The 19806-nt window shown below is 36.6% G+C and overlaps 1 protein-coding gene across 3 annotated transcripts in view; it reads right to left on the bottom strand.

Moving 5' to 3' along the window:
• Positions 1-19806, bottom strand: part of Ccs (Copper chaperone for superoxide dismutase) — a 34310-nt gene that overhangs the window by 4557 nt on the left and 9947 nt on the right. For all 3 annotated transcript variants that reach the window (XM_081758725.1, XM_081758726.1, XM_081758727.1), the window contains exons 3-6: positions 15405-15603; positions 11662-11860; positions 7037-7103; positions 118-299 (exon numbers count right to left, since the gene is read on the bottom strand). In XM_081758725.1, the coding sequence (XP_081614851.1) occupies positions 118-299; positions 7037-7103; positions 11662-11860; positions 15405-15603 (647 nt within the window). The remainder of the gene's footprint in view (positions 1-117; positions 300-7036; positions 7104-11661; positions 11861-15404; positions 15604-19806) is intronic.

Genomic DNA, 19806 nt, shown 5'->3' with positions numbered 1-19806 from the left:
AGATTGTAAATTGGCCCCAACAGGAGAAATTATTCAAGCAATAAGTATTCGAAATCTATGTACCTAAAATTTTAAATAAGGCTTCTCAGAATTTAGCATCATTTTGTACGAACTCACCTCTCTCCTGAATTTCCACTTGTTAATGATTCCGGATGTTTGCCTTCGCCCAAGTCATCAGCATCTGATGTAACAACGATGGATCTTCCAATAATGTCCCATACTTTAACAAGCCTATCTGTTAGGCGAAATGTTGCTCTTCCATTTTCTTCTGCATGGATATTTCCCAAATCTCCAATATGCTATCAGGAAAACAAATCAAAATATATATATTCTATATATATTTCCAATGCAATGAAAGATGTCACAAAATAATACACAGTGGTGTATTCTGTGTTTGTTTTCAGCATATCTATATATTAATAGCGGTGTCTGTGAACAATAAAAACTTCAGATCCAAAGTGACTATGTTTGTGACCCTTAATCTCTGGAACCACCCAACCAATCTCGATCAAATTTTCAACATGCATGTCATTCGGGCCTGGGATAATTTTTATCATGTCGTGCCCCGCAACATGGGGAGGGGAGAGGGATATATAAAAATTACCGAAAATGACCAATATCAAAGAGCACTTTAGTAATAATAAAAATGGAACATATTACTATTTTTCTTTCATTTAACCTAGTGAAATCGGGGTGCGTCTTAAATTCGAGTAATTACCGAGAAATTAATTAAAAATATTATTAACGTGTTATTAAAACTACTTTGCTAGCCATAAACATTTTTAATTTTGTATTATATTCAATAATTCAGAGAACAATAGTGTCCTGCGCAAGCGGATTTTCTCGTTACAATAACAAATTAAATTACATATATATAGGGTACGATCCGAGATTTTCTGAGGGGGTGCACAATAACTACCAAAATAACCAGTCTCACTGAAACTCTTCAAAGTGACATGTGACGATATTTTTTACACCTAACAACGCTGCTACATAGAATTGAGGGGGGGGGGTATTTTAAAGAGGGTCGCAAGTGATACGCAGAAAAAAGATTGTTCTCTCTTCTTGACTTCTGTTTTTTCCATATTTGACAAATGTTATATTGCTTTGCTTGGGGAATCCTTTTTCTTGAACCTTCAGAAAATCGACTTCAACTATTGCTTTTGTAAAACTCTGATTTCTTTTAAGCCTGAAACGGAAACATGACGGCAGAAAGTTTCGGAAAGTGCTGCTCTTTGCACTGTTAGCTTCTCATTTTAGATAGTGTATATTTACAACGAAGGGGATGGTGGTGCACGTGCACCCCCTAAATCCGGCCCCCTATATACCTTGAACCAAAGGTAAAATAGGAGGTCGGAAATTGGTGATAGTGAAGTACATTAATACTTCAAATGGGTTCTGTTAAAGTAAATTCAAGGTTGTGAAGTACATTAATATTTTTTCTGCGTTATAGGAATGTTACCGGTAATGTGAGTTCACAAAGCAACGTAAAAATTCTTTAATGGATACGTACTGAAAGATGATGATAAACAATCACTGAAACACATAGGAAATAGTTAAAAAACATGGGTGCTTGAGTTCAAGATCAATATTTTCTTATCTTGTCTTATTGTTTTGTCTACAGTACTCAGTTTATAAGCCACATACAGATATAAAACATAAGTTTCAAAGAATTCAATTTATACTTCGCTACTACAGTATCTAATAAATAAACTCCATGGTTCTGAATAATCACAATAACATTTTAAAACACATTTTTCTGACCAGAACAAAATGAATTATTTAATACCTATACGATTTTTGTTACAGTTTCAAGGACCTAACGTCCTCTTCATCAGACATTGAGAAAAGACAGATGACAGCAAATCTTATATCTTCCTCAGCCGTTAGTTAGCATATTTATTTATATAATTTTAATTGTTGTTTTTATATACGTATATAAAATTTAGATTTGTAATATGTAACAATATCATATAATTACATTGTTAATACATTTTAATTGTCAATGCAATTTTACAATTCTATTGATCTTTATATAAAATAATAAAATAAAATAACAGAAATTTGTTAATATTCAAATGCACTAATAGTCTTATGCATTTTTCTTTTCTATCACTTCTAATAATTTCTCCCATTGCTCATGTATATTTATACCACTTGTCCAGTTCATTAAGTTCTCCTCTTGTTCTTTCTTTATTCTTCTCGCTTCCTTCCAGTTCCTAATAATCTTTCTTTTTTCTCTTTCTAAACCTCTAGCCCCTTCCCAATCTATCCTATGTCCCGTTTCTTTCACATGTTTGTAAATAGCATTACTTTCTCTTTTCATTCGAACATCATCTTTATGTTGTTTCAATCTGTTGTTTCAATCTGTCCATGAGCCTTTTTCCCGTCTCCCCTATGTATTTCATGTCACACTCACTACATTTCACTTCATAGATAACTCCTTCTTCTTCCTCCACTATATTGCTTTCCCTCCTTTTCTTTTTCCTCCTTATACACCTCAACAACGTTTTTCCTTTTCTATATGTCTTAATACCTCTTTCTCTTAATAACTTCTTTAGCACTTCCGTCTTTTCTCCTATGCTCTGAATTCCATACCACTTCTTATTTTCTTCCTCTTATATGTGAAAGAAACGGGACATAGAATAGATTGGGAAGGGGCTAGAAGTTTAGGAAGAGAAAAAAAGAAAGATTATTAGGAAGTAGAAGGAAGCGAGAAGAATAAAGAAAGAACAAGAGGAGAACTTAATGAACTGGACAAGTGGTATAAATATACATGAGCAATGGGAGAAATTATTAGAAGTGATAGAAAAGAAAAATGCATAAGACTATTAGTGCATTTGAATATTAACAAATTTCTGTTATTTTATTTTATTATTTTATATAAAGATCAATAGAATTGTAAAATTGCATTGACAATTAAAATGTATTAACAATGTAATTATATGATATTGTTACATATTACAAATCTAAATTTTATATACGTATATAAAAACAACAATTAAAATATTATTTTCAGATGAAAGCTTTAACAATAAAAAGAAGGCAACTTAAAATTAATATAAAATGGTAAATTACAAAGAAATTATATAGTAATACACATAAACAGATATAAATAAAACAAAGTCGGAAACAAGAAATATTAAATCAGAAATATTATATAATTATAACGTCAAAAGAAAAACAATAGTCCCTCAGAGTATAAACACTTCATCCAGTTCTTTGCCAGGTGGTAAAGTGCCCAGGACCGACGAGACGTTACCACGTTGGATAGAAACGGATATGCGCTGTATTAGATAGGATGTGGAGCGAACTTCGCCGGAAACACAAGAAATGCGTCTTCCTACCTCCCTAAAGAATTCAAGACTTCTTGCACCCCAAGCACCACTTGTTTCAATAGCGATTGGAGTGAAAACAAACTTTTCGAGAAGGTTGTTGTATTTTTTTGCTTTTCAGCTTCTCTGCGATTAGCAACAGCTCCAGCGTTCATTACTGACAGAGGGAGACTTGAATGAGCGTATGTATCAGCGCATGTGAAGTCCCACAATAAACATTTACCTCTCATCCATGGAACCAGTGTCATCCCATCCGGTCGCTTTCCATCCGAACGACAGCAACCAGAAGGTTCCCGTATTGAAGGAAATCCAGCTGTGTTGAGGGCTCGTAGTATTATATCATTTACAGAGGAATGTCGGGCGAATCTACCAGCGCTCTTCATGCATGAAAGGCCATGCAGGCCACGTTGGTTAACCTCATCCCCACAAGCTGGACAGCGATGAGGCTCTCAAACTGCTAAGCCTAAACGTAAGGCTGCAGCAATTCGAAAGCTTTCATTTGACAAATGAAGGCCTAAAGGCGGAGAAGGTATCGCCATCAACCACGCACCCGCTTCGGGAGACGAGGCAGCAAGAAGCCTGGCTTTATCTTCCGGAACAACAACAGATTGTAACAAATGATTATGTAATTGACATGCAATTGGTGTATACCAAGATGACTGATAACACTTTTTGTTAATCTCCGGAAGGCTTGTATCTGCTAAGTTTGCCCACTTATTAGAGCCTTCTTGAACTGAACCATCTGAGTCCAAACAATAACCCTGTGGAAGGAGAGCTTCGATTAAACGCAGAGATCCGTGGTATGACGCTAAGAATGTAGGAATCGCCACATCCACAGCTCGTCGAATACCAAGACCGCCCAAACCAACAGGTAAACATGCTTGTGTCCAAGAGTTGTCATTTAAGGAGCAGTTCAGAATTGATTCAAGGCCAGTTTTCGGGACAGTATCATATTTTTTCAGCAAAGAACTCTCATGCCAAGATGGAAAGCATCGTAAAAAATAGGTTAAGCGAGGGATTGATAAAGATGCTCGTAAAAGGAAAAATGATGAATGGGCTGAAATTGAGGGAAGTCGAGACAAGAACAATTCTAAAGTAGATATTTTATTCAATAGCATGTTAGTGAGTGCTTCCGACGTGAGAGCAGCACCTAGAAGACAAGCATTCTGGATTGTTAGAGGGCGTATGCCTGGTGCAGCCTCATTAAATCTTCTAAAGATTTCGTCGAATGCGGTTTCATCTGTTCCAAGACAACCCACCTCACATTTAGAAAGGTTAAGACGCAAACCAAGAAGTGATGCCTTCTTATTTATTTCTATTAAAGATGAAAGAACTATCTCGGGTTCACCACCAATTGTTCCATCGTCTAAGTACCAAATGTTTAATTCGGTATCCAGTGATTTAACTAAAGAGTGATTGGTTATAGCGAAAAGTGCTGGGCCCAGAGGATCACCTTGTTGTACACCTCTCTGAGAAGAAATAGTGTTTCCGTTGAAAAACAGATTACTTGGTTGAGCATAACATTGATAAACATATGGATAAATTGAAGGAAAATTATTCATCACTGCAGCAAGCATAGTATCCCGGCGAAGCTCATTAAATGCGTTACGAAAATCCAATTTTACAATCGCCTTAGTAGCACTGTGAGTAGAAGAGAAATAAACTCGGGCTGCGTGAACAGCTGCCTCGGCACCATTAGGAACACAAACACCAAGCTGATGGGGGGATAAAAAGTTCTTAACTGGCTCACGTATTGTAAAGCATACAATTTTTGCCGATATTCTGCGCCAAACATACCCAACTGCTATGGGCCGAATACCACCATCCTTTTTTCTTAGCGCTGTAAGTTTGGCACCGAAGAACAGTGGGCGAACTTCCGTTGGTACTTTTCCAGAAATTATTAAATTAAATAGATCACATAAGGATTTTAGGAGTTTTTCCTTCGATTCCAGTATTTGACAAGAAAGAAGGTCTTTAAGAATTGAAGGACGAAGCCCATCTAGACCTCCCGCGCTGTCTGAAAGAAAGGAGTTAATTGCTTTTTGAACCTCCATAGTCGAAACTCCTTGAAAAGTGTGTTGACCATCTATATAAAATTATATAAATAAATATGCTAACTAACGGCTGAGGAAGATATAAGATTTGCTGTCATCTGTCTTTTCTCAATATCTGATGAAGGGGACGTTAGGTCCTTGAAACTGTATCAAAAATCGTATAGTTATTAAATAATTCATTCTGTTCTAGTCAGAAAAATGTGTTTTAAAATGTCACACTATCTAGTAAAGTCATTTCCCACTGATTAAAAAGAATGACATACTTTTTAACGCCATAATAATTTGTTTTTCCTCGAAAAGCACACATCAGAACTTACCCCCAAGTATCACATTTTGTTAAGCTCGATGTAATCGATTGATATGTTGCTTATCTTTTAACAATATTATAGTTAAAGAAACATTAAAGAGTTAATTATAACTTTGAGCTATGTCTCATTAACTATATTGTGAGGTTCCTTACTTTTCAGTGTGTATTACTTTTTCCAGCACACATTATAACTATAAACACGTGTTATTGTTTATCAACATGATTACAAGCATACGACTGAAGGAAGAAACACGGAGACACGAAGCCGGCCTTGAGGAAACCGAAGATGGACGAACTGCCCAGAAATCACCCATAAGAGAGGACAAGGAGAGAACCAAACTATCAGTTTAAGACTCATCAACTAACCTATAATACCTATTCCTGAGGTCGCATTAGACAAGGGAGTTCCCTGATCTTACCGTATCTCTGATAGCCTCTTTGGACAAAGGAGATTCCTAACTACAACCTACCTCTAAGGGCCGTATTGGGCGAAGGAGGTACCTTACAAACTGTCTCTCATAGTCGCTACGGACTAAGGAGATTCCTTTAATAACATACCCTTGAGGCTGCTTTGAGCAAAGGGGTTCCCCTACATGCCTAACTTAAATTTACAGAGAAATTTTGTAAACTGTTCTATAAAGAATTATTTTTACAATAAAATTGATGAAGGGCTAATCCCAGATTATTATTGACTCTACCAAAAGAATATTTCACTATTGTATACTATTGTGTTGTTAGTGTCATAATGAAAAGCCTAACGACACTATACTTCAGTATCAGTTTAATCTTAATAGCTGGCGTGGTTATCATAAAACATCAATTAACAAATTCACAAACTCGTTTTTTCTACTTTCTCGAAAACTACACATGAGGATTTACACTCATAATTTTGTCAGCTCGATGAGATCTATCCTTTTAGTAGATGTTTCAGGTTTGGACTTTTTTCTTTTCTTTCTTTTTCCTTTTTTTTTTCGTTAAACGCTATGAATGTTGTAGAATTGGCAGTGAATGAACAGCCACTGCTTCCAAGCTGCAAGACGATCCACTCCGCCATGAATGATCTTGTTTAGCTGCCACCACTTCTTTGACAAAGTCAGACGGTTATGTCTGCTCCGTATATCCATTTGGTGTGCTACTAACAATGGGAGAAGCAAATTATAAATTACAAAGCGTCCAGCTGGGAATGACTGAGCTCGTGCTATTTACTTAAATATTTCATATGTTGTGCAATTATCTAAGTAATTCATAAAGACAACTTTTAAGTAATGCGATGTAGATCTAAAAGATGTAACTTGATAGAATTTTTAAATTCTTAAAACATTACAATACAATTCACTTACTCGATTGTCTTCGTCGTTTACAGGACTCCCATGACGAACCTTTCGAGGATTGTAGTGCTCACCTAAGCTACAAACAAATAAATAAACAAATAAAAGTTCTTGTAAGTTGATTTTGAAAAACCAAATCAGTTTTAACTGGTTTTCTATTGTAAATCACGTGGAAAGTGTTACAGATTATTTTCTTCTCAGATTAAACAAGTTAAAAAAAATTCATCAATTTTTTCTCCAATATTTCGAGTGAGACACTCAGCCACTCTTCTTCAGAGGTACACAATAGCTTAAGTCCTTTTTCACAGCACAATCTTCACATTGCTTTTTGTGCTGGGAAGGATACACGACCAGGAGTACCGATAAAATTTCACACCATATTCATAAATTACCACTGTTGAGGCAAAAAAGATTGCTGTGAAAAAGGACTTATGCCATTATGTGTCCCTGAAAAAGGGTGGCCGAGTGTCTTACTCAAAATATTGGTGGAAAAATAGACGAGAAACATTATTAGATAGGTAATTTGAGGTATTACGTGTTTCATATACTCGATAAATAATTACAACCTAACACAGTTTAGAACTGACAGAAATGCAATATCTATTTAATTTTATAATGTTTTATACATAAAAATGAACAAAAATCCATAATCTTCACCTATTTTTCAGGAACTTTTAAATCCGTTAAGTTCCATCTATCTTTTTGATATAACAAACAAACATACATTCCTCTGAAAAAAAATGGAATACTGTTTTATTAGGAAAGGTAAGTAATATGCGCTGTCATGGCAAAAACAAGATAAAGTCCTGCAGACATGTATACTGTTTCATCCCAGAGTCACAAAGTTGCAGCCTGCGCTCGGATTTTCCTGACTTGGCGCTCGTCTCATTGACTCAATAAATAATAATAAGTATTTACACAGCAGTGCAAGTGTCAAATGACGAACGACTTTTCATCACGTCGATTTCGCAATTCGATTAAACCAGAATAATGGCATTGCAGGGAAGGAGATAGAGATAGGGTATCTTGCTATTTACGCAAGAGGTAATCTCCAAAACGTGAAAACGTATCAGGGAGACTAACAGCGTGTAAGCTCGACTGAGGAATGGTTACCCAGCACTATGGGAAGATCAGTATATCCAAAAATAGCACGCAAAAGACGGACACGAATAACGCAAAGACCTGATGTGGAATCTGGTATCCATGTCTCGAATCAAACAGTTCGCAGACTCATTATGTCACTTGATGTAACCAGCAGTGGAGATGTTTGGAACATGTTCAAAACTGAGGTTTTTAGACATCAACAGCTTCAAAAAACATTGCATTCAAGATGTCGGATTCCAACATACACCACAGAACTGCACAATGCACGGGGTGGAGTTCATACACATTACTAAGACACTGTGAACAGATGAACTGGGAAACTATTATAACGTCTTTCCTGCTGGACACAGATGAAATGGTTTCTTTACATTATCTCTGATTCTTTCGATTTGCTAGTGAACGTCCACTCCTGTTTAGCATTTCTATCACTCAAAATTTCAGATTATTATACAGGGTTTCTTAAAAATTGAAAAATTTTGAAACTGAAATGTCGAGAAGACAATGACCACTGAATCGACATATACACTATGTGATCAAAAGTAACCGGACACCCTCAAAAACATACGTTTTTCATATTAGGTGCATTGTGCTGCCACCTACTGCCAGGTACTCATTACCAGCGACCTCAGTAGTCATTAGACATCGTGAGAAAGCAGAATGGGGCGCTCCACGGAACTCACGGACTTCGAATGTGGTCAGGTGATTGGGTATCACTTGTGTCAGAAGTCTACGCGAGATTTCCACACTCCTAAACATCATTAGGTCCACTGTGTCTGATGTGGTAGCGAAGTGGAAACGTGAAGGGACACGTACAGCACAAAAGCGTACAGGCCGACCTCGTCTATTGACTGACAGAGACCGCCGACAGTTGAAGAGGGTCGTAAAGCGTAATAGGCAGACATCTATCCAGACCATCACACAGGAATTCCAAACTGCATCACGATCCACTCCAAGTACTATGACAGTTAGGCGTGAGGTAAGAAAACTTGAAACGGCTGCTCATAAGCCACACATCACGCAGGAAAATGCCAAACGACGCCTCACTTGGTGTAAGAAGCGTAAACATTGGACGATTGAACAGCGTGAAAACGTTGTATGGAGTGACGAATCACGGTACACAATGTGGCGATCCGATGGCAGGGTGTGGGTATGGCGAATGCCCGGTGAACGTAATCTGTCAGCGTGTGTAGTGCCAACAGTAAAATTCGGAGGTGGTGGTGTTATTGTGTGGTCGTGGTTTTCTTGGAGGGGGCTTGCATCCCTTGTTGTTTTGCGTGGCACTCTCGCAGCGCAGGCCTACATTGATGTTTTAAGCACCTTGCTTCCCACTGTTGAAGAGCAATTCGGGGATGGCGATTGCATCTTTCAACTCGATCGAGCACCTGTTCATACTGCACGGCCTGTGGCGGAGTGGTTACACGACCATAACATACCTGTAATGGACTGGCCTGCACAAAGTCCTGACTTGAATCCTATAGAACACCTTTGGGATGCTTTGGAACGCCGATTTCGTGCCAGGCATCACCGACCTACATCGATACCTCTCTTCAGTTCAGCACTCCGTGAAGAATGGGCTGCCATTCCCCAAGAAATCTTCCAGCACCTGATTGAAAGTATGCCTGCGAGAGTGGAAGCTGTCATCAAGGCTAAGGGTGGGCCAACACCATATTGAATTCCAGCAGTGCCGATGGAGGGCGCCACGAACTTGTAAGTCATTTTCAGCCAGGTGGCCGGATAATTTTGATCACATAGTGTATCAATGCAATGAATGGTAAAGGATATGATGTCATTACTTACAAACATAATATGGCACAAACATATGTAGTAGATGACTACTATTTCTGCACATAATCCCGCAGTCGTCGAGGGAAATCCTACATAGCTCGATGTAACACGTCCACATGAATCTCGACGATTTCCTCACGGATTGATTCTTGCTTTCATCCTTCAACTGTATCAAATTAATTCTTAAGGTAACCTTAAAAGTCTTACACATTAGGAATTTTATGAGATCTTGTAATACTTTGTGGACATTATTTTTATATTAGCAAAGTGGACTCATTGGGACAATTTCGTGTGTAGTGAATTCTTCATTCATATAATACGAGGACGCATTGTTCTCGGTTCTCTCTCAGACTGTGGGATAATCCTCGCAAGGAAGATCCTAGGCATCTAGTAGCAAGTGGCTGAACTATAACCAATAAGAGCGTGCTTGTAGACGACGCAAGAATAAAGGTATTTGAGAGTACGATTTCCAACAAAAACGCTCTAGGTCCGAGACGGTTCAGCACGCCGAGAGCAAGCAGCATGCAGCTAAGTTTCTCAGGACTAACATGTTGCAGCGTACGCGTCCAGTCTCCACAATCCGCACAAAATAATAATTTAATATTGTGACACTTTTTTTTTCCCTGAGTTGCATAACCTGTAAGTATGCTGTTAGCAAATATCAAATTAACATTTAGTTTATGTTAAATGAAAATTGCTCGACTTTGATTCTTGCTCACAATTTTCGCATGATAACAATATATTATATATGTATGTGTGTGTGTAATTCTCATGTTACTTTCTATCATATTTGATGTTAAAGTATTGAAAGAACTACTTCAATCTTCTGTAGTGAATTTGTTGGGAAATTCCGGACATTTCCATTTACATTCTAAATGGTCTCCGCTCACGGGAAGAATCTTGTCATCAGTAAAATACCCCCATATCTGGTGTTCCTTCACCCTGAGATTCTTTGATTGAAGGAAATTTCGTTTTAATCTTAAGACCACGGCATGTTATCAATCTGAAATCACTCGGTAGCCAACAACTGTCATAGAGCAGCAACAAACTGTATAGTAGCTTGGGATATTGACCCGTCTTATTAAAACAAGCAACCATTGTGTGTGGAAAGCAATTTAGTTCTCTCGTAACAAACGTGTTTAGCATACTAACATAGCGTTCAGACATTATGGTAACCGTGTTCTCATCACCATCTTTAAAAAAATAAGGGCTCATGATACTATATGACACTGCACACCACGCAGTCAGTTTGTTCCTGTTCAACAGAACCTCCTGCAATATCTGGATTTTGCTCGGCCCAATGTGGGAAATTGTGCTTCCTAACGAAGCCATTGAAATGGAAATGGGCTGCGCCTGACATCTATAGCTTGTGCATGAAATTCTCCTCGTCCAACAGTTCCTCACAAAATTGTCTGCGTTGCAGAGGTGATAACTAGCTTTCACTTAATGGGCTAGCTGTATCTCCTTAACCCTCTCCCATGGCTGTATCTTCTTAACCCATGCACAGGACCTCACAAAGTACAATACTTGCCTGGAAACATCTATTTTGTAATTATCTCGAACATTAGCGTTCGTATAACTTTCGTTACACTTCACCTAGTGACAAGCAATTCGAAAATTTAGTTGACTATAGGAAGGCAAAAATGATTGGAATAATTTTAGTTAGATATTATTGTAGTTATGTGCAAAAGTGATTTGTGAAATTAAAGGAATTAGGTGTTCTAAACACGAAAGTACACTTTAATTACCTTTGACATCCTTGTGATATGTCACCACATTCATGTATGTGAAGCCCGTGTAATCCAGGCTGCAAACCATCTATTGTTCCATCAATAATGCACGTATCATTATTCTTCTGAACAAATCGCACAACGCCATGAACACCTTTTACGCTCGCTCCTATGGTACCTCCTAGCATAGCTACCGCAGCTCCCAAGTGACCTACCTCTGTAATAGATAAGAAGTAGTTTTATTCTGATAATACACACTTGGAACTCATTATAATCGAGAATTTTCTAAACAACTTATAATTCTTCTCTGAAAACAAAGAATACATATAATTTAACTTCTGACCTCCATTCAATTTTTTATATTGAGAAAACATTCATATTACGTTTGAATTTCATATTCATATTCCACCAAAGAAGCACAAAGCTATGATTTTGAAAATGACCTGGTAATTACATGTAATCTATAATTTCGAACTACACTTCTATCGTCCACAAGTTAAGGAACTTCTCAGAAAATGAACCAACATGTGAAGAAACGTGACAAATACCGGCATTTAGACAGATATTAATAACGAAGTTGAAATGATACTGGACATATTATCCTATGTGGTCTCTTCTTGTCAGTGTTACACATACTAGTTGTGATGCGAGAACTATTCAACACGAGATATAGGTCATACAGGTTGCACAACGGGTCGCTGTACTGTGGGATAGGCCATCGAGCATTTTATGGCATAACACATCCAATTCCTGAACAAGCACTCTTCGGAGATTGACAATGATTAGTGCTGACAGAGTTAAGTCTGCCTGCCTGCAACTACGAGAATCTTTGATGTTATTGTGGAGCGAGATGACTCATCCAGATATTGACATTCTCGTATTCGAGATACTCCTACATCAGTTGATAGGGTTGGACTTACATCATACGGAATCTAGACTCATATGCACCACAACGAGGTCTTACATATTGTTGGAAGGTAACATCCCTATTAGAATGCGTCTAGGTTATCCAGCTGCAGTGTAGGTGCCCAAACATGATCTCTTCTCACGCGAGAATTCCGGTATCATCATAACTATCCGTTCATACAAAGCTGACTGCGTTGTAACTTGATCAGAAGCGAGCCAAATACACAGACGTCAAGAATCACTCTCCACACCAAAATGACAGTCATTCGTCAAGAGTAAACCCTACTGAGGTTTAAACATAATAGCTATTATATGTTACGCGGGTCTGGTGATACTGCTATATAAAATAAATGCATTCTGCTTGTCGTTTTGCATATAGAGCGGCCTCGTATAGCCAGCAATACAGACATTTGTCTAAAGGCTAGTGTGAGGTTTCTATTCAGTGCGGACGCTTTCATGATCAACTGTCCTCGACAATTTAAATCTAGATAATGATCATTACGACTTGGGTTCTACTCACGGGGAAATTTTCCATACTAGCAATATTCAAAGCTTACCTACTGTCGCTGACTGTGTTTAATCCAATCTGTATGTTATTCGGCAACGCGTCATGCCATCTACATCTATTTTCTGTGTCATCTTGTGTGCATACTACTCGTATGTTGCGAGATGCAAGCACAAAACACACCGTCAGAAACAATTCATTGAATATCTGTTTCTGATTTGTTCCAGGAGAAATAACCTCGAACAAAGATGTGATTGTGTCGTCAAACTAGAACTTACGTCATGTGTATCAAGTGTACAAGTCCACACTATGGCACCCACGTGTTTTAAGTTGGTTTCAAAACTTTTTACGTTATGAAAACGAGAGTACTCCTGAAAAATTTTAAACAATAGTCCTTTATGACAAAATCGATTGTGATGACCATACCAAAAGAAGTTTTAACCATTTAGCCATAATAGAGCTCATTTCACAATTGTTCTACACGTCAAGATGAGCATCAGAAACGATGATTGCTGTTTTTAGTTTGCTAAAATCATCTCTAAAGACAGAAGAATGAATTCAGTCAATTCATATTTCGGATTCACGTCAACCATAAATTAAACAAAATAAAAACTGTGCTACCAGCAAAAAACTAAGCTCTAAACTTTCCAGTTCCAACATACGTGAAAATTTAATTGAATGGGTGAGATTAAGAAGGAAAACACTTCACATATACAAACATTTATGTTCATAACTTAAGGATAATTCAGGAAAGTGGAGAAAAACGAATGAAACATTCAGTTCAAAAAGAACATCATATACAAATGTACAGTATTGCAAAAAATGTGGGAAGGAAATCATACATGGGAAAGATGTAGGGATAATATGTACCTGTTTAAAGTCCTCAACCAGTGTACGACACGTAATTCACTTTCATTTAACTTTTTCTGTATTTTGAATTAGTGTTCAATTTAAGAGGACCACGATTTCAGAAACGCTATCATACAGTGTATATCTACATACATATGTATTATCTGAAATGCTCCGTCTTCGCATGGAGAGAAAAGGTTCATGTAAAGTACGTGAACTCTTCCTCTCTTAAGATACACATTTCAATGAAACTGTAATGATAAAAATCTGTAATGTCAACCTCTTCGCACCCCATATCTTCGGTGCTGCCGTTTCTACGTCTTCGTTAAAAGAAAAAGAATGAGTGAAATAAATAACGAAGAGTAACGCCTTGCCACCTCTATTGAAAATAAAGAAATGAGTGAAATAAGAAAGAACAACACCTTTAGCGTTGCCCCTGTCGATAAAACAATAAGTGAAATAAATAACGATAAGCATCGCCTTTGGTGTTGCTTTTGTCGATTCTCCGACAACTAGACATGAACCATCTAGCCTAAACTTGAGCTTCAATGTCAACGGGAATGTCATCAATCATCTCAGCGATGCCGAAAACTATGAATTCACCAATAATATTAGTCATTTTCGATTATTTTTACAGGTATTTCCTTTTTCACCCCCTCTTCCAGAAATGCTAGTTATCTTATCCCTACAAAACTTCTTCCAGACTATAAGTTATATGTGTACCAAGTTTGGTTGAACTTGGTCCAGATGTTCCAGTTATGCTGTAATACATGCGAATGTAGATTTTATGTAGATAAATGCCCTTTTTCTCCTTAAAACGGAAATTTTCAAAAACGCTTGGAGATGGGTCTATTTATTTCTAATGAGGAGTTTATATATATCAAATTTCATCTTCCTAACTTGACGGACTCATGAGATACTCAATTTTTCACATAAATCATGACTCACTCGCTCCCCCCTTAGGACATTTATTTTAATCAATTTAATATATGATTCTTGGGGACTAACGTTGATTATCATGCCAAGAATTATTTCAATTGGTTTAGCAGTTATTGCTTGATCTACCAGACAGAAACTCATATTCATATATATATATATATATATATATATATATATATGTGTGTGTGTGTGTGTGTGTGTGTGGAGGGGCCATGTTATGATCTGACACTAAGGAAGACTGTGATGATAAGATGGATCATAATGGTGGAATGGATAAAGTGTAATGAAACAGGAGAACATTGGGAAAATCCACGCACACGATGTATGACAACCATAAAGCCCATAAAGTTGCATCAAACCAGGGGCTCCACAAGCCAGAGGTGAGTGCTCTACCCCTGAGCTACCGCATTATTATTTTTACAGCTGTATCTTTAACGTTAAATGTCTCTTAGCAAAATGTAACATACACTTTTTCAAATATCTTAGACAACTGAAAAGATTATAAAATGTGTATTGAATATGCCAGGAAACAATACTCTATAAAAATGGTGTAATTAGATACCTCCATATCCTTTAATCACAGCTCTTTTTCCAGTTGATTCAATTAGCTTCTGAACCTCTGATGTTGGGAGGGAAGTATCAACCACAACTTCTCCTGTACCTAATGACACATTAAACGAGTTAATTCCTTTCACACCAGTTAACTTTTCACTAATTTGCGATACGCAATTCTGACAAGACATTTGCACTGCAAATTCAATCTGAAAAGAAAATAAGAAACAATAAAGACTTCACAGTAAATAAAAACCTCATTACAGAAATTCAAGAAACATACAAGTGGAAAACCAAATTTAAGCAATAAAAAATAAATCAGTAATGAAAATTACAAAAACTAAATAATAAAAAATAAAACCCTAGTAAAAATTAGATGATTTTAATAAAACGTACCATTACATATGTTAAGAGGTTTTGCTAAGCCGTTCCTTACTTTAAATCATATAATATTTAAAGAAAGAAGTATTGCATAGCACTTTACAAAACACAAGGTTGAACAACATAACTTTTTTTTAATAAAAAAAAATCAATTTTGTTGATGGGGCCGCGGTTGCTCAGTGGTAGAGCGTTCACCTCTGGTGCTTGGGGTTCCGGGTTCGATCCCAGCCCCCGCCAAGTGACCTTTGTGGTGGACAAACACCGTGTGCGTGGGTTTTCTCGGGGTTCTCCCGTTTCCTCCCACTTTATTCATTCCACTATTTCATTCATTTCTCATCTTCACCGTCTCCTTTAGCCTAACCGGCATAACCGTGGGACGTAAAACTCAAAGATTTCGTTTTATTTTTCAATTTTGTTGATTTTTTTTATTTAAATGATTTGTACTTGATTTAATAAAAAAGGAATAAAATTTAAATAATTACTTCTTAGTTGGTAATCTAAGGGGTTTCAGATTTCGTTATTAAGTGATGTTGGAATAAAGGCAAAATCAGAAATTTCCCGATATTTATGTTATTTTCTGCGAAGTGTTTCTCACACGTGACTGTGACTCAGTAGCAGTACAATACTGTTCACCCAACACCTAAGAGCGGGCGCGGTCACTGTGATCTTGCAAATTCAATTCATAATGATTGGATAGAAGAAAAATTAATATATGGTAATCTTATTTTATTATTATTATTACTTTTTAAGAATCTTAATCAGTTAACTGCCTAAGTAAAATATGCAGTGTAAAATATGTTACCATTTTGCGAACTGCAAAAGCTTTACATTGCGCTACACAGCGATTATACAGTGAAACCTCCCTAAAGCGGACAGCCATGGGGAATAAAAAAATGTCCGCTATTGAGAGGTGTCCGTCTTAAAGAGGTTTCAATATTTTCTTACGTAAATTACTACACAAGATAATATGCAATTACACACTATCGACGGTAATTTATCAAACTGTTACATGACTGTGGGCATGTCGACATCTGCGAATTCTCCACAAATCGCGTTGTAAAAAAATTTTGTGTCTAATCCGAAATTTCTCTAACCATTCGTTCGAGGCTTTGGAATCTGTAACACCCATGTCTGCTGCTATCTTCAAAGTCTTAGCTTGTGGCATTGACCCTGACACAGGAATATTTCGATTTCGCACTCCACAGAGCCATTCAAAAACCACTTTATCCACTTGCACACCAACTCTGTTCAAAGCACTGCGACACTGTTTTTCATTACCATTTTCACACCACAACTTCATTAACTTGTCGTGGTTTTTATTATCTCGGCTGCTTGTGTTTTACCGATACGAAACTATTCAGCTATCCTTCACACACCACAGTTTTCTTTGAAAATTCAATCACTTCGATTTTTTTTTTTTTAATCTTAGCGCTTTTTGTGGCATTTCGAAAGCTCACAACAACTTACAATTTATTGCTTATTCGATGCAGAATGACTTAAAAAAGATTTCTTTCTAGAAATAGAGACACTGAGACAATATGCGTATACACGGGTAAACAATATCAAACTTATCTTTTCCTTGATTAGAGGTTCCAGCGGAACAGTAGAATGACGTGTCATTCCAAACGGCGGGCAAGTGTCAATCACTTTTGATTCTAAAGCAGGTTGGGTGGAGTGGAATGCAAGGAAAGAACATGAGGGTGTTGTTAACAGAGATGCTTCATCTGGGTTGCTGAACAGCTACTTGAGGAAGCAAAATGTTATCACAATGCTTCCTTGGTGACACATGTATCAATTACTGAAAAGGTACTTTTACTATACTTTTCAACTTGTTTTTAGAGAAAGTGTCTGTGATATGGAGGTAAATAATACCTATAAAGGACAGGAAAGACTGTCCGTGTTCGTACTAGAGAGTGTCCGCTTTAAAGATGTTTGCCAATATGTCTTTTCCTATTACAGTGTTTGCGGATTACAAATGTGTCCGTTATTGGAGGTTTCACTGTATAGCCTTTTCAGGTAGAGGGTCTAGAGTGGGCAGTCATCGCCGTAAACTGTTTTTGCTCTCTCCAAAACATTACGCTGCGGAGAGTTTTGTAACGGACCGTTTCAGCTTTGTTCATTTTATTTCAATGTTAACATTTGAATGTTTGGTTTATGTTTATTCAGTATGCTGATGTTATGTCTATCTGCGCTGTTGGATTTAAGTTTACTACGTGTTAATGTTATAAAATTGTCTCTCTGACATAAATAATCTTTGAAAATTTTGTAATTAAGTTTAAAGAAGAAGAAAAAGATGTGTAATATATAGTGTATTGTCGTAAAACAAGATTATTAAATAATTTTTAAAAGATAATTTTGTGCAATTTTAAATCACAAAATAATTATCTAAAGATATAAAACTACAATTATTTATTCTTCTGCTTTCTATATTTTGTGAAAGGGATTTATTGCCAGGAAGTTTAAAGAAAAAAATGATGGATCTGTAAATCAATATTCTCCGGAATCTACAGGTAACATTAGCTGTACGAAAATACATTGGATGTAAGATTTATTCACTTCTGAATATCCAAGTTTTTTTTTTATTGGTATTTAGATTAGCGTAAATGTCTACGATATCTATCAAATTCGTTATCTACATCCAATTAGACACTTCTTATGAGGGCACACCGTCTTGTTTCCGAACCTGTAACTTATAAGGAATACCACAGTTTTTAAAGCAAAACTATATACGAAATAAAGCATATGAGAATAAAACAAAATTACATTAAATTCTTGAACTTTATTCACCAAATTAAATTCAGTTTAGAGCATTTGGATGATTTTTGCGTAAAATTACATCATCTTTGTTGGGTGCACCAAATATCGCCCATTGGCATTTTCTCGTTACAAAAAGCTCAAATTTAAAGGTCTTACGCTATTATTCAATCATGACAAGATGCACCTCCAAAGAATAGTTGCATCCAGGTAATACACAACGTTAATTGTAAACATAAATAAACTATAGAGCAGATCTATAGCTACTGAATGGCCTGGAGACCGTCGAACCTTCTGCGATCACCTTCAGGCACCCCTGAAACTTTCAGTTATTTGGTCGAGAATGCAAGGTGAAAAGAAGTGACTGCTCTGTTACAGATTCCATAAGTCATATAATACCCACAGACCTGGAAAAACAGGGAAGTCGATTTTTGTCAGAGAAAATCACCGAAATTGTTAAAAAGTTCTTTAATATCAGAGAAATTATTGAAAAGCTTTTAATGTCAGAGAAGCCAAGTATTCTTTCTCCATAATGAAGGCAACTTTGAAGCAATAAGATTATTTGGGATTTAGGGACCATTCAATACAACAATATAGGATAATAAGTCTTACATACATTAAGTTATATCACAGTGTGCTGTGCCATGATTTGTGGTTAGGTTCTTAACTCTGAAATTAGTTGACCTGCAGTTGGTTAGGATCTTGAATCCCTTAACGTAGACAGTGTGTGTCGCCTCTGATCTTCTGAACTCAGATACACACTTTTTTTTAACAGAATTTAAAAAAAATCAATTCGACCCGTTTCTAGATATGTATTATATGTTCAAGTATAACTCTTCGACACGGGTGCACCAATTTTTTTATTTTGTTTAAAAGAGTACCTTTTCTAATTGTTTCACATAAATTTCATTTAAGAATACCATAGTCTTCGGAGCTAGACCATAAAACTTCTCAATGGTTGACAATGTTCATACTATAATTGTGTGTATGATCACGCATAATTTCGACATAGGTGCACCAATTTTGTTGCTTTACTTTATGTTTGAAAAAGAATGTTCTCGCGGTGGTTTTATATATATTTCATTAGGATCTGATGATAGCCATTGGAGTTAAACCATGAAACTCTTTTACGGTTGATTGTGTTAATATTGTCGTAACTGACTGACTTCATTGTGTGCTTACTTACGCATAACTTCAACGCAGATATTCTGATTTTAATTATTCTTTTTCAGTTTCAGAGAGTACACTTGCTGACAAGTTCCACATAAATTTTATCA

This window comes from Thermobia domestica, chromosome 5 (assembly GCF_964235325.1).
Source record: "Thermobia domestica chromosome 5, izTheDome1.hap1.1, whole genome shotgun sequence".
Taxonomy (NCBI): domain Eukaryota; kingdom Metazoa; phylum Arthropoda; class Insecta; order Zygentoma; family Lepismatidae; genus Thermobia; species Thermobia domestica.
The sequence above is the reverse complement of the archived record's forward strand: the minus strand, read 5'-3'. Positions and strand labels throughout refer to the sequence as shown.